Below are 17,728 nucleotides of genomic sequence, written 5' to 3'. Positions count from 1 at the left end.
GGGTGATATAATTACGTTTCAAGCAAATAAGAATTCAGCTATGGAAGAAGGGCAACCATTGCAAGTTATTACGTATATAGAAAGAGAGCTTTCATAAAACCATTTGCTATATTCAATCTATATAATAACATTCTAATTCAATCTATATAACAACATTCTAAATTAAATTATACAGATGAATTATAAATTGTTATATAGATTGAATTATTGTTCGAATTATAGATTAAGTTATAGAATGTTATATTGATTAAATTACATAGATGAACAGTGTTTGAATTGTAGAAGTTATTATATAGATTGATTATAGATTGAATTATAGATTGAAGTTCATGATCAATTATAGTATTAATCAACAACAGCATTAATTATAGTATTAATCATCAAATACCGACACCTGTTAATTAAAGCATTAATCATCAAATATCGACATCCATTAATTATAGTATTAATCATCAAATATCGACAACAGCATCAAACAAACATATGCTTCAATTATAGTTTGAATTAGGCCGATCTTTAGAATTATATTGTTAGTTGAATTATAGTTTGAATTAGGTTGATCTTTAGAATGATGTTGTTAGTTGATATAGTGTTTCAATTATAGATTAAGGTTAATAATTTTCCATATAATAAATAGTATGATGTATTGTGTTAAGTGTAAGAAATCAACAGATACAAAAATAGATAACATTAGAATAGACCAAACAAAGAATGGAAGATATGTTAAGAAAGGTATATGTGTTGTATGTGGTACTAATAAATCCCAATTCATTAAAAACCCCGATTGACTATATGAAGGTGAAGGTATTAGAGAAGACATTATAGAAGAAATTCATAAACCATCTAGAAAAAATTATCCTAGGTTAAGTGTTATTGTTAAAGGTATAGATGATTTATGGCAAGCTGATCTTGTGGAAATGGATAGAGGTGTGTTAAAAGGTGTTTCAAAATTAAATAAAGGGTATAAGTATTTGCTAACGATTATAGATGTGTTTTCAAAATATGCATTTGCTGTTCCTGTTAAAGATAAGAGTGGGAAGAATGTTACAGAAGCATTTGAATCAGTGTTAAAAGTAAGAAAACCTAATAATTTACAAACTGATCAAGGTAAAGAGTTTTATAATAAAGAATTTGAAGATTTGATGGGAAAAAACAATATCAATCATTACTCAACATATAGTGGTAAAAAGCTTCTGTTGTTGAAAGATTTAACAAAACACTTAAACAAAATATGTGGAAAAAATTTACTGTTCAAAATAATTATAAGTGGTTAAAAATATTGCAAGGTTTAGTTGATGAATATAATAACAAAGTACATAGAACAATTGGTGTGAAACCTGTAGAAGTGAATAAGAAAAATGAGCATGTGATATTCAAAAAAATGTATAAGAAAGAATATAAACGTGTTAAACCTAAATACAAATTAGGTGATCATGTTCGTATAAGTAAAATTAAAGGATTGTTTGACAAAGGTTATACACCCAATTGGTCAGCAGAAGTGTTTGTTATTAATGAGGTTATACCATCTAATCCACCAACCTATAAAATTTAAGATTTAAACAATGAAGAAGTTAGAGGAAGATTTTATGAACCAGAATTATTGAAAACTAAATATAAGGATGAGTATTTGGTTGAAAAAATATTGAGAAATAAAGGTAATAAAGTGTTTGTTAAATGGTTAGGGTTTGATAATTCTCATAATAGTTGGATAGATAAAGAAAATGTTGTAGTGTAAATTTAATGTGTTTAACTTTTATGAATGTTTTCATACAAGGTAATAAAGTGTTTGTTAAATAATTAGGGTTTATTAAATGGTTAGGGTTTAATAATTTACATAATAATTAAATAATTAGATTTATTAAATGGTTAGGATTTAATAATTTACAAAATAATTAAATAATTAGGGTTTATTAAATGGTTAGGGTTTAATAGTTTGCATAATATAATATTATAAATGTTGCAGTGTAATTTAATGTGTTTAACTTTTATAAATATTTTCATAAAAGGTAATAAAGTGTTTATTAAATGGTTAGGGTTTAATAATTTGCATAATAATTAAATAAATAATTTGCATTAATAATTAAATAAATAATTTGCATAATAATTAAATAAATAATTTGCATAATAATTAAATAATTAGAGTTTATTAAATGGTTAGGGTTTAATAATTTGCATAATAATTAAATAAATAAAAATAATATAATATTATAAATGTTGTAAGGTAATTTAATTTGTTTAAACATGAAAAATATTATGAAAATGAATTAAAAAATCTGGTGAATATAAAAAACGATAAAGTGTTTTTTCTATAAGGTGTTATTATATGGAAAAACACTGTATCGTTTTTTTTATGTCGACATTAACAGCTGTATTAGAAAAATAAGTTGCTAATGTTGGTATAAAAATATTATGAAAATGAATTAAAAAATTTAGTGAATGTAAAATTACGATACAGTGTTTTTCCATATGAAATGAGTATGAATAATGTTAATTTTACTGGTGAGGAGATGAAGGAGATGTCGATTACAAAACTAAAACTAATATGTAAAGTCAAGAAAATCCGTAACTATAGTTCTTTAAATAAGAGTGAATTAATCAAAAAATCGAACAATATCAAAATGAACCAGATGAATTGAAAGTTATATACACAATGAAAGTTGATGAATTAAAAAACCATTGTAAAAGGAAAGGAATAAAAGGTTATTCTAAATTAAGAAAGGCTGAACTTATGACCGTATTAAAAAATATGAAGATGAACAAAACAGATCACAAATTAGGAACATATTTCAATTTAAAGAAGAAGTATTTGAAGAATCGAAACCACAACGAATACCAATTAAAGTAGAAACAAAGGAAACAGCAATACAGAAACGATTACAAACTATCACAATTGAAAACATAGGAGGATATAAAGATCCAGTGAAGTTTTTAAATATAAGTGGGAAAGTAGTTATTAACAAAATCAAGGAAGAATTAAAGCACCATCCATTAAAAGTCAATCTTGTATTCATTTGTGATTATATTAAAGATAAAGAAGTACAAGAACGCAATTTTAAAACTATGAATGAAAGAATATTACAATCAACTGACTTAGATGAATATATAACCAATGCTAAACAAAAACTATGTAGAGAGATGGAGGAATTTCAAGGAAGAGGTTCAGAATGGTCATTACATCAAATTAAATATTTAGAAATCAGACTAAATAAATATGTACCATTACGAGCTTCTTCATATATTGACCTTCCTAAACCAATTAAAGATAAAAAAGCAGTGATTAATGTTCAAAATAAAGATAATAAATGTTTCTTATATTCTATTGCATGTTATTTAAAACCTATAGATCACCAATCACATCCTCAACGGCCTTCAAACTATACAGAAATTGTGGATGAATTACAAGAGAAATACTGTAAGGGTATTGAATTTCCTGTACAATTATAGATATAGTAAAGTTTGAAAAAAGAAGTAACATATCCATTAACGTGTATACCTATGATGATGAATATAATATATACCCACTTCAAATCACAAAAAATAAGCAGGATAAACACATCAATTTATTATATGTAAAAGATGAAAATAATGATCACTTTTGTTGGATAAAGGATTTATCAAGATTAATAAGAAGTCAAGTAACAAAGCATAAGGAAAAATTATACTTTTGTGATAGGTGTTTAACAAGACATTTTAGAAATGAGATACAATTATAAGAACATGAACTATATTGTAAGGAGCATGAATCTGTTAGAATAGAACTTCCAAAACCATATAACAATCAAATACAATTTCAAAATTATAATAGATCATTGAGGGTACCATTTGTGATATATGCCGATTTTGAATGCTTGTTATGTAAAATGGATGTAGACCATAATTGTTCTAAAACTGTGAAGTATCAAAAGCATTTACCAATGAGTTTCTGTTATTACATCAAATACTCAAATGGTGTGTATAAAAGCCCTGTTAGTTATATTGGTTTAGATGCTGCAAAGGTGTTTGTGGAGAAGTTAAAACAAGAAGCAATAGAAATAAAGAAAATATATAACAAAAGAGTTGAAATGAATAACCTAACTAAAGATGAGGAAGAGTTATATAATAATTCCAATAGTTGTCATATATGTGAGAAAAACTTGAATGATTTACCACCCGCAATTGAAAAACAAATAAATGTGTTAAATAAGAAAATAAAATTCGCTAAAAATGGTTGAAAAATTAGAAGAATGGAAACATGAATTAGGTAAATGTTTGAAAAATATAAATATAAATAAAGCAAAAGTAAGTGATCATGATCATTTAACTGGAAAGTTTAGAGGTGCAGCTCACAGTTATTGTAACTTAAGCTATCGAAATCCTAATTTCATTCCAGTATTTATACACAATTTAAGTGGTTCTGATACTCACCTATTTGTTAAAGAACTTGCTTATGATAAGAATGAAATAAAACTAATTGCAAACAATGAAGAAAAATATATAACATACTCGAAATATGTGAAGGTTAATAAAAAGAATGGAATTAATTTACGATTTCTAGATTCATTTAGGTTTATGTCAAGGGGTTTAGCAGAACTAGCAAATAACCTTACAAAAGAACAATATAGAGAAACGTCAAAGTATTTCACTTGTGATTTATTAGATTTAGTAATTAAAAAAAGGTGTGTACCCATATGATTATATTGACTCAATTGAAAGATTAGAAGTAACAAAACTACCTTCAAAAGAAATGTTCTTTAATAAACTTACTAACACCCACATCAGTGATGAAGATTATGAGCATGCGAAAAATGTTTGGAAGTCATTCAATATTAAAAATCTAGGTGAATATACAGAACTTTATAACAGGACAGATGTATTAATATTAGCCGATGTATTTGAAAATTTTAGAGATGTGTGTTTAAAGGCATATGGTTTAGATCCTGCTTGGTATTTCACTGCTCCTGGTTTATCGTGGGATTCAATGTTAAAGGTGACTAAAATCGAACTAGAAATGTTAACTGACTATGACAAAATATTAATGATTGAAAAAGGTATGAGGTGGAATTTCACAATGTAGTAAGAGATATGTAAAAGCAAATAATAAGTATATGAAAAGTTATAATAAAGATGAACTTTCAAAGTATTTAACTTATCTAGATGCAAATAATTTATATGGATGGGCAATGAGTCAATACATGCCTTACAAAGACTTTAAATGGGTTTAACCTTACATAAACATAATGAATATTCCAGATAATTCAGAAACTGGTTACATATTAGAAGTTGATTTAGAATATCCAGAATACTTACATGATAAACATACAGATCTGCCATTAGCTCCAGAAAATATGTGCCCACCAGGATCGAAACAATCAAAATTATTAACAACGCTTTACAATAAAGAAAGATATGTTATTCACTATAGAAATTTAAAATTATATATGTCACTTGGAATGATATTAAAGAAAATTCACCGAGTATTAGAGTTCAAGCAATCAAACTGGTTAAAGGAATATATTGATCTAAATACAAATATGAGAACACAAGCTAAGAATAATTTCGAGAAAGGTTTTTACAAGTTAATAAATAATTGTGTATTTGGTAAAACAATGGAAAGCATTAGAAAGAGGCCATCAATTACTTTAGAATGTGATCCAATGAGAGTGGAAAAGTTAATAGCGAAACCGAACTTTGATTATAGAACAATATTTACTGAAGATTTGTGTGCGATACATATGAAAAAAGAAAAATTGACCTTCAACAAACCTATATATGTTGGTATGAGTGTGTTAGATTTATCAAAACTATTAATGTATGACTTCCATTACAACATTATGAAACCTAAATATGATATTGATATAAACTTATGTTATACGGATACTGATAGTTTTATATATGAAATTGGGACAGATGACTTCTACAAAGACTTAAATGAAATGATTGATTTATTTGATACAAGTGATTATGGAAAGGATAATCAATATGGAATACCATTAGTAAACAAAAAAGTATTAGGAAAGATGAAGGATGAAAACAATGGTAAAATAATGACAGAATTTATTGGGTTAAGGTCGAAAATGTATGCCTTTAAAGTTGAAAATAAAGAGGAGAAAAAAGCAAAAGGAATAACAAAATGTGTAGTAGCAAAAGAGTTACAGTTTGATGATTATAAGCAAACCCTATTCAATGATGTGAAAACATATAAAAATATAAATCTAATTCGAAGTTGTAAGCATGATGTGTATACCATAGCTATAAATAAATTAGCTTTAGATTCGAATGATGATAAAAGATATACATTAGAGGGTGGTGTAAGTACATTAGCTTGGGGGCATTATAAGATATAGTTAAAATGTATTTATGTATAGTTTAGTTTTAGGTAAATTTAATTAACTTTTATGTATAGTTTAGTTTTAGGTAAATTTAATTAACTTTTATGTATAGTTTAGTTTTAGGTAAATTTAATTAACTTTTATGTATAGTTTAGTTTTAGGTCATATTTAATTAACTTTTATGTATATTTTAGTTTTAGGTAAATTTAATTAACTTTTATGTATAGTTTAGTTTTAGGTAAATTTAATTAACTTTTATGTATAGTTTAGTTTTAGGTCATATTTAATTAACTTTTATGTATAGTTTAGTTTTAGGTAAATTTAATTAACTTTTATGTATAGTTTAGTTTTAGGTAAATTTAATTAACTTTTATGTATAGTTTAGTTTTAGGTAAATTTAATAAACTTTTATGTATAGTTTAGTTTTAGGTAAATTTTATATTTTTAAGTCATATAAGTTGTTTTTGTAAATTTATCCTTAAACATAGGCAACCAGTAACACGTTAGAAAAAAAATATAAGAAAAATAGAAACCATTTACCGTTTGAATTTTGAAAATCGGTTAATATTTGACGATGTTATAGCAAGTTCAACATTTCGGGAATTGTTTACGGGTTTATTTTTGAGTTTTCGGGTAAATGTTATTCTTTAAAAAAGTCTTAAAATTTTATTCTAATTATGGTAGTATTTTTATTTTTTCAATTTGTTGAAATTTTGTGGAGATATTGAAAAAGGGAAACGTATCCTTTGGGTTATGCAACCATTTATGCATTTTAAAAAAATTGGTTATGTTATTAGTATTCATTTACCGTTTGCATTTTTGAAATCGGTTAATTAGGAGCCGAGGAATTAATTAATAACATTATTTGGGGGTGGCACTGTAAGTGTTGCCAACTCACTTTTAACAATTATCATATTTATTAGTAGTGGGGTGATTTCATCCCTATATGTTTTAAAGCGATATCTTGAAAAATTAAAATCCTGGAACGTTCCGAAAAAATATATGGAGTTGGATACACTGACTTTTTCTTTTTTGAACATTAATGTTTTAGCTATATTTACCACCTAGGTGACTATGATCAATAAGTTACTCACCTACTCAATAGATGGTGTGGCATGTAGTATGTTTCAGAGTAATAAAAGCTAGAGAGTTGCGGACAGATTTTGTTTCAAGAATTATCTTCAAAGTGATTATCGTGAATCGAAAAAAGCGGGACTGACAAGAAGCCGTGACACCTAGGACAGACAGCCTGGACAGACAGCCAGGACGGACAGTTTTGGTGTTGTTATTATTACATACTCAGAAGAAAGAGAGAAGGAAACTGAATTGTAAATGTGTGCGTGTGTGTTGTGTTGGGTTGTATAAATACAGGCGGCAAAATACTAAATTCGTTATTTTTTATCCGATTTTGATAATTCAAACGGCATTGAAAAGAGTATGTATCAGAGTTTAAAACGCAATTGTTCATTCTTGTTAAATGTTGTTAGATTTAGTGATTTTTTGTTCTTGTAACTAGATTTAATGATTTTTTGTAACCAAATTTAGAGATTTTTTGAAGTCAAAACCGGTTATAACCAAATTTTGTAACTAGATTTAGTGATTTTTGAAGTCAAAACCGGTTATAACTAGATTTTGTAACTAGATTTAGTGATTTTGTAACTAGATTTAGTGATTTTGTAACTAGATTTAGTGACTTTTTTGTAACCAGATTTAGTGATTTTTTGTAACTAGATTTAGTGATAGAATGCATTAGAAGTTATTATGAGTAAGATAGAAGTTATTTGATATGGTGATAGAAGTTATTTGGGAAATAGGGAGTGCGGTAGAAATTATTAGGGGTAGTTTAGAAGTTATTTGGAGGTAGGGGGATGCGCTATTGTTATTAGGAGTGCGCTATTATTATTGATGGTGTGCTAGATTGTTATTGGAAATGATGAGGTGGCGCAGAATCCCCACCCCACCCCTACTTAAACATATGACTGATAACAGACAAACATTATTGTTTCCTAGCAAATTGTCGAATTGTTCCTAAATTTCTACTTGTTCTACTACTATTACTACTATTACTACAACTAGAAATAATAATAATACTAATCTTTATGTTCGCCACTTCCAACATTTTCCATTTATCCGTTTAGCTAAACTTTGTCGATAGGAACAATTCTTTTCTACATTCGTATGTATGTTTTGTTGAAATATCAATATAACGCATAAAATTTGCAAATTTTTTTGCCCAAAGAAATTGCGTTACTATGCACCCTACTTAGTTTTCTGTCCTAATTCTTCCAAGGTACATCTTATAAGGTAATTCATTATTGTACACTATTAAAACAAATTTCTTTTTCATGTTGCTCTCAACTTCAGCCTTCTTCTTTTTCTTTCACTCTCCTCAGATCTTTATGTTTTATTTTCTCTTCCCAGCTGATGTTTCCTTCATTCTCTATATCTACATCTTGAATCTTATTATAATCGCTATAATTGTGATAAAACATGTGAAAGTACAGTAACGTGAGTATGATTGTGAGTATAGGAAATCCCGTTCTTTAGCTACCTTTTGCCAGAGGTGCCATTTATTAAATATATCCTCACAATTGTTTCTGTGAATATTTAACTTTTATTTTATTAATGATGATAATCACATTTATAATAGCGGAAGCAAACGTTTGTTCTCGGTAGTGTTTTCTCCCCATTAATTATCACTATGCCCCGAGCCAATTGATATCAAAACGGGACTGCCTGGCTCGCATATCATACAAAATTTACAACTTAGTAAAACATTGAATTTTATTCTTTCATTCCTTAACACATAACCACCCCAGATAAGTAACATGTGGATTCTATAAGGTTGCTAACTAGAAGGGTTTAATAATATATAAAATGCATAGACTAGAATGGTTTTCGTCAGGACCTCAATTTTAATTTACCTCTATTCAAGAAAGTGTGAGCAAAAGCTGAAAATCTCTGAATTTAAAAGCCGTGAGGTTCAGTCGTTCATTTTTCTAGCAGCCGTTCTTTTTCAAAACACAGCTGTGGTTAATTACTGAGTTAATGTCGAATGATAAATTCATATTCTTAACAGTTGTATCAAACTTTTTATTCACCCATTACTCCACAACAGAGATCTATTGTTTCTTAGCTGTGGAAATTTCATACCCCTTTTCACTAGCAAATTGCCAAATATTTTAACACGTCATATCTAATTATTTACGAAAAGACGAAAAGGATGTGTAAATTTTTCATAAAACTAAGAACACAACTTATTTTGATTTACACTAAGAGAAGAATATCTATATTCGTGGTGGTAAAGAAAATAAAGCTATCTTCATTGTATTGAGTGAACTTTATCTGAGATACATCTTTCTAAATCTTTCACTACTATATGATTAATTGGTTTTCAAATTTCGTTGCAGTAGAAAGGTATTTTATCAGATATAAAATTACTTGAATGTATGAATTTCTAATTACATGCTTACTGCACGTATTTTAGTCTAATTTCACATCTAGCCATGTTTTACTGATATGTCTACGCATTTTTAACCTAGAAGTCTTATAAGTTTCTTTTGGAACTACAACTAGAAGAAAAACAATAAACAACAGTTTTTAACATCTAGGCATTAAATTTGACATTTTCATGTGTGACAAATATTACACTTTTAAATATTTCATCATATCTTCATGTTAAAAATATGAATCAACAATTATCGAATATCGAGCTTCGAAACCTTGATCTTCAAGTTTCAGAAGTTCTGTATGAAGATCCAGTGTCTTACCACGCTGAGTTATCGGCGGCACACGTATGTCTTACAGGTAATTCTTATATAAAGAACTTAGGGAAAATGCAATTCCCTCTGTATAGATCTCCGGGAATTTTGATCTATCTAGGCTCATGTTTTTAGACTTATATTTGTCTCTGAATGAGTTTCCAAGTTCATAGAAACAGCTACGGGCATGACTTTGTTACGAAGCTACAATCTTATCACTATGAATATCATGCAGCGCTCCACCAACATAGGGCTATTTTTCGTTACTTACTTCCGGAAAATTATAAATCTTTGGATGCGTAATAAAGTTGACATCAACAGCTACTTCTTAATCACCTTAGGTCCTTTAATATCGCTTCACAGATCTACACCTTCCCTTAAAAATGTTCACAAAACAAATCTTGGGGTCTCGGTGGCTCTCTAGTAGAGCGCTCACCTCTGGCGCGTTGGGTCCCTGATTCAATCCCATCTCTGTCAAGTAGGCATTTATTGGACAAACTATGTGTACGTGGTTACTCTCAGTGTTCTCCTGTTTACTCCCTCCTTCTTCATTTTGCCATTATCATTTATCTCATCCTCAACATCTTACTTACCTTCATGTATAAACATTCGAAGATAAACGTAAAAAGAAAAATCGGGCAAATATTCGAGTAAAATAAGCTAACAGTTTTCTAGACTGCATGAGACAATTTTCTACAAACGGTATTTTTTAACAAATATATTATGCAGTATTGTAGCAAATCTCCACCGAGGAATGGACGTTGCATATAAAAAGGAATGAATATGCATACAACATTTAATTCTACTATCTTGAAATGTAGGAAAAGTGTTGAAGATTTATTGTGTGGTTCCACGCGCAAATTCATTTCATATATACTTCTTATTCAGTAAATTGGTTAAGTGCACCTTAGTCACTTTTGTTGTATAGATTTTCATTCTTCTGTACAGATTCACTTTAACAGAGTTGTGTACGCGTATGATAAGAAGTTTTATGTAAAATACATTGATCAACGTGTGTCTATGTGGCCACTGACTGGCACGAATGCTATCTACCCGAATCAGAGGAGAAGCGCTGAGGGGTACGCGATAGACAGCGAGGGGTACGTGTGGCGGATGATTACTTAAGATACTTCACTTCACTTCGTTAATTTAGTTAATAGCTACCTTGTGGGTGAATAGATTTTCAACAGGTTAGACTTTCACTAATTTATTTGTACGTAGATACGCGTCGCACAGATAAGAACATAATATAGGTAACTTATTTACACACTGATGTAACAAAATATTGTTACAAATTTGTTCAGGAAATTTAAAAAATCTTTTTCATTTATTAATGGATTACGATATTAAGAGTTGCAGCCATGAACATCACTATATCGGTAAAACATTAAAGCAAATTATCCTAAGTAACATTTAATTGTAGAAATATTTAACTAAAGTAATAGTTAACTATTGTTCTTACCTAGTGATGGGTAAATTCCCGGGAAGTTATTTTTGGGGAATATTCCCTGGGAATATTCCCGGAAAGATTCCCAAAATGGGAATTTTTCCGGGAATTTATATACAATCACAAAGTAAATTGCATTCTATTACTATATTATGATTTCAAAGTTAAATTCGTTTTTTATCATAGTATATTATTACAGTTGTCTCCAGATGATTCTTTAAAATGTATATTCTGAACCGTACTATGTTACTTTATTAATATTTTATTATATTTAGAGAGTACACATAAATGTATATTTACTAAGAATTCTATGAAAGTAAATATTTGGAAAAAATGGTATAGTAAATCCACATATTTTTACACCGCTAAACCGTTTAAATTTATAAGTAAGTGGATTTTCTAAACTTCACTCTACCACTGATATTATAAACATATTAAATTTTTAAATGTTATAAACAAATTAGATTGGGTTACTGCCAGAAGATACATGTCTCAGCAATTTATCAACATTTGCGCATGCATACTTATGTTCAAAAAATTTGCAAAATACTGACTTATCTTTATAATTTTGCACGTAACATTGCCACACATGACCTTTCTTCCTAATTATTTCTCGAAATTTCATGCGTTAATTCACATGTAAGAGAAGTCCAAGTAAGTCTTCAGAAGCTGAAGTCAGAGACAGGAGACAGATCGACGTCTATTACTGAAGATGGGTCGGGGTGTATTAATTGTACTTCATCTCTATTTCTACATAATTTCTATTTTACTTTACAAACTGGTTCTTTTCAGAATTTGTAAATTAGTATTTTGCTACTTTTTAGTGCAAATGGGATTGGAACAAATAAATTATAGTATTAGTTATATAAAATACAGTCAACGAATTTTATTTCTTTAACCTCCAAATTATTTAAAGCCTAGAAGTAAATCATAATAAATGAAAGTAAAGTAATTAGTCATATGGGTCTTATAATTTGGAAGATAACATAGAGAAATGGAAATAAATTCCTTCCCAGAAATTTATTTGCCAGATATAAAACGCTGGAATACATATTCCCATTTTTTATTTTCCTTCGCACCGGGAACATTCCCACTGCGCATCACTACTTCAGGATTTGTTAATAATACTTCATTTGTATTTCTACATAATTTTACATTACTTTACAAAATGGTCTCTTTCCATCATTTGTAAATTAGTACTTTGCTATTTTTGGCGATTGTTCGGCTTTGGCGGGTCAGATTTTGCACCTTTTTTTTGCGATGTTCTATTCCGATGTTTTTGTTCTATGGTTTCATACGTTAAATTACGTTACCAACATTAAATTTTGACAGCATTACCGAGTAAGCGTTAGAGAGTGAAGGCGGGCTAGAACGTTGTTTTCTGTCTTCGTTACCAAACATACATTTTATTTTCTCACATAAATCACGTCGACTTACCTTTACGGTTTGTACAGATCTCCTACTGCCTCCCAAAAATGTGTTCGATACTTTCTTGACTACTTGAACACTACTATCAATTCATTTCTTCCGTAAATCATCCTACTTTTTGCTAGTTTTGGCCCTCCAATACTTCATAATGACCCTTTTTTTTAGTGCAAATGGAAATGGAACTTGAAAAAACATATTATTAGTTATATCAAATACTGTCAAAGAATTTAAATTTTTTAAACCTCCAAATTCTTTAAAACCTAGAATTAAGTGATAATATATAAAAATAGAGTAATAAGTCATATAGTTCTTTGAATTTGAAAGATAAAGTAAAGAAATTGAAATGAATTTCTTCCCGGGAATTTATAGGCCAGTAAAAAACCCGAGAATATTCCCATTTTTAAATTTCTTCCCACCGGGAATAATCCCACTGCCCATCACTATTCTTACCCAGGCTGTTTTCTACCATCGATGTTATCTGTCTTTAAACAACTCGCGTTTACTAACTGACTGTCAAGGAAAATGCGGTTACCCATTCTTCCATGGTATCACTCATGACGAAAAAAAAGTATAGTATATTTACAGTCAGTGTCTCACATATAGATGTTCATATATAACAAATAGATGACTATGTAATACACGCATACGGCAGCTGCGAAAAGGCAGTACGTATATACGCTAGCATATGGATGCGTGTGTTCCATATATTTCCTTGGTAAACTAAATTGTTACAATATACCGTCGTCCGGCTAATGGATTTTTGTGGGTGCAGACAGAGAAAAAGTATGAAATTTCAAAGACTTAAATCCTGCTTCACAAGGCAATGGTATCTAATATCTTTATGATTTATGGTATGTACAGACGAAATAGTGTTTTTCTTTCATTTTTTTTTTTTGTTTCAAAATATTTTGACACAAAATTTATATTTAGTAAAAATCTTCAATTATATATATATATATATATATATATATATATATATATATATATATATATATATATATATATATATATATATATATTGATTTCTAACTTCCTTGAACCCAGGGACCTTCTATCAGCATTGAGGTTAAGCACACCCTTTCCCATGTAAGAACAGATTACATTAATGGTGAATATTTGGTTTAAGATATAGTTCTCAGTGATCATTGTTTCCTAAACCAATCCGCGTTCCACTCTACTCGCTTTTTGGTATATAAACACAGCTGAGCGGATTGTATGAGTGATAGTTTCTTCTGTGTACTGCGGCGTATGTTGATTGTAGATTTTGGATTTGAAAAGATGTAAGATGATTGAAACATATTTTAAGACACATCTAAACTTTGCAATTGGATGCCTCGTTCATGTACTTTACAACAGGGACATACTACAATAAAAAGACACATTTAAAGTATAATATTTTCCGTTTACGTTAGTTTTATAATTTATATTATCATTTCTCGTAAGTCGATAGTATATCGAAACAATTACTCTACTTTCTCCTCCTTCTATTTGTTCTTGCTAAATAGAACAACTTGTTGATAATGTTACGGACGGAAATTTTGTAAAGATAAAAGATCACGTTAATTTAATTTCCATCTCATTATATTTTCAGCCATTTTCAACACCTGCTTTCAACAATAATCATACTTAGTGATATTATATATTTCTTCTTTAGCAGAAGTATTTGTGTACTTTTTTGTATTGAAGATTTTATTTTAGTTCTATTTCTGAATGGAACTATTAGAAATAAGCATTCAATTGTCGTTAACTTTATTTCAGTTATTTTAATCTCGGAGTCGACGAGGTAGTGAGATAAAGTATACGCTAATTCACACATAAGGTTCGCTCCTATCGCGTATTGTTTCTTTTGTTCTCACAAGTTGTGCAGTTCTCTGCAATTTCGAAACGGAATCTAGTCTTTGTTGAGCAATGAAAAAATTGTGTTGTTGTAAACGAGGATTATTTTAATTAATTAGGAATATTGTGGTTTATATATCTTTCTCCTTTGAAAATTATTTTGGAAAGGTTTAATTATTCAAATAAATAACAATAACGTACTCGTCATATGTTCCACAAGTTCTGTGAATACATGGCATTTAAGTTAGTTTATACATATATACGAGTATTTTATTTTCAAAAACTATATCATTAAAATTTAATATTTTCCATATTTTGGACTTTGCGTTTTCATATTTTTAATTTTTATTCATGATTTAAGAGTCTTCAGTTATAAGTTTTCACACAACTGGATACAATATATCGATGATAACATTATAATAATCAAATACTGCATACTGTGACAACTAATTTTCTGTAATTTGCAGAAATATTTGTATGAACATCAACGGATATTTAACTGATATATATCAGATACTTCGCTCATCAGTGGCTCAATTTGTTCGAGAATCAAGTCTTGATGCGTTGAAGCAAATAGGATCTTCACATCTTCACTGGTTTTTAAGGTATTGATTAAATAGATATATACAAAGTAAAGTACAACATAATTTAGCACTAAAAAGTTTAGCTGTACAAAATAAAATGTAATGTTTAACGTATTTTAGCTGAAGCCAAATCCTGTATTAACCATAACTGAAGTATCTCCCTTCACAAAAATAGGTTTAGAAAAGCAACTTAGTGTCAAGCGTATAAATTAAATTAAAAAGAAACTAACCCAGAGCGGATCACACGTGTAGATCTATTTTTATGTCTTAGTACCTTAATAAACACAAAGGTGTGTCTGGAAATGGATTGAAATATTACAAATGGTATCACAAGTGTTACGCAGAACTGAGTCCGGCGACCGGTGAGCCTTTTTGAATTTTTCCATCGAATTCGTTGACACCCATTGCGGCAAGACACTTTTCCACGATTATGCCGAAAATCTTTGATGGATTGCGGTCCCTCAACCTCCGACCACAAAAACCAAATCATTGTCTATTATTACTCTTTAGTGCAAAATTCTAATGAAGCGGTGATTATCTATTTGGAATAAAAATAAGACAAATGGAGGAAGCAGAATAAAATTTCCATAGCATAACAAAGCAGGGTAAAAATAAAATACACCCGGACAGAAATCAGTATGAACAATATAAGGAGAGTTGTGTCAAAATTGTAGATAATTTAGACTTACCCCTTTTATACATACGCACATATATATATATATACAGGGTGTGTATGGTATTGTAGGGCATCCATATCAATGAATATAATTTTTAAAGGTAATTTTTTCTTTTTTCTTTTGTAGGAAATCAGCAATGGAGGACAATAACCGCCGTGAATTGGACAATAACCGGAGATTCCCCGTGGATTGGAAGCATCAGCTGGCAATATCGAATCTGTTGCAAAGCGAAAAAAGCATGAGGAACGTTTAGACACGATGAGAACTACTGAATTTATCCAACAAGTACAAGTGATCATTGACAAAAAAACATCGAAGTCAATGAGAGCCATTGCTAGATACATTAACGTTTCGGAGGTACTAATCCGTCGAGTTGTCCACGAAGATCTTTGCTATCACTCTTTCGTTATGCGCAGAGGACAGTTTATGTCAGCACAAACGGGAGAACAGAGGGCTATCCGTGGAAAGTGTCTTTTGAATAAGCTTAAAGTCCCTGAAGTTCCGAAAATGTTGTTGGTTTTCTCGGACGAACAAAATTTCGATCAAGACCAAAAAGCCAACCGCAGAAATGATAGATGGCTATGGAGATCCTACAGAAGTTCCCCGTGTTATGGACACACTTTTTTTAGCTACTGTCATGGTGTTAGTGGTCGTGAGCAACGAAGGACATGTGATGCCATCTCATTTCTTTCCTCAAGGACTTCGGGTTAATGCTGATCCCTACATCGAGGTATTAGAAACCATTGTGAAACCCTGGATTGGTAGCGTCTGCGGGAAGAGACCATACATATTGCAGCAGGACTCCGCTCCTTCACATAAAGCGATGGCGACGCAAGATTCGATGGCTGCAAATTTCCAAGATCAAATCACCCCGAACGTATGGCCTACCAGCTCTTCAGATCTTAATACCATGGATTATTACATATGAGGCGCAGTTGAGCGTGACACCAATAAATACCCTCATAACACCATTGCTTTGCTGAAAGATGCCATAACTGCCAGCATGGTCAATATAAACAAAGATAATTTGATTCGGGCATGTACTCGTCTCCTGTCTAGGATTGAGCAGGTTATTGCCGCTAACGGCTATTTTATTGAGTAAATGTAATAATCGAGTAGACACTTCACGTTGTATACAACTGTCATGGAAATATTATATCTGTTGTGAAACCTATACGCAAATTAGTCTTAATTTCAATTTGTCCTGAAACACCATAGGCACGCTGTATATACAGGTGGTCCATTTTCGGTTTCCCTATTTTATGTTGAAATAAAACATATAGTTTCATAGATACATTAATGTAATGAATATCAATAATTACAACACTCAATTGGACGTTTAGGTCAGATGTTATTTTTTGAATATCACATCATCTATGTGTCCTCCACCCATCTGAATGCAACGGGTCAGACGTTTACAGAAGGTAGCCATTACTCTGTGTAAAAGATCTGGTGTTTCAGTTCCTCCAGTGTATGCAACCGACATCAAAACGCTCTGTCCTTTAAATGCTCCCACAAGAAAAAGTCAGAGCCAGCAAGTCCGGGGATCTGGGAGGCCATGGAATATCCCAAGATTTGGATCAATGATGAGAATTGAATCAGGAATGTTATGGTTCTGGTTAATTCATTCCAATATGGCTTGGCAACACTGCACTCGCATTTTTTATCTGACTCTGATAATTCCTGC

At 30.1% G+C, this 17,728-nt stretch overlaps 1 protein-coding gene across 1 annotated transcript in view; it reads left to right on the top strand.

Annotated features, from left to right (window-relative positions):
- LOC145685164 (uncharacterized) overlaps positions 1-16,969 on the top strand; it is a 57,604-nt gene extending 40,635 nt beyond the window's left edge. The window contains exons 5-6 of the mRNA XM_081757517.1: positions 16,219-16,609; positions 16,683-16,969. Of these exons, the coding sequence (XP_081613643.1) occupies positions 16,219-16,609; positions 16,683-16,969 (678 nt within the window). The remainder of the gene's footprint in view (positions 1-16,218; positions 16,610-16,682) is intronic.
- Positions 16,970-17,728: the final 759 nt, after the last annotated feature.

Source organism: Thermobia domestica, chromosome 5 (assembly GCF_964235325.1).
Source record: "Thermobia domestica chromosome 5, izTheDome1.hap1.1, whole genome shotgun sequence".
Classification (NCBI taxonomy): domain Eukaryota; kingdom Metazoa; phylum Arthropoda; class Insecta; order Zygentoma; family Lepismatidae; genus Thermobia; species Thermobia domestica.
This window is presented reverse-complemented; position numbering and strand designations above follow the sequence as displayed.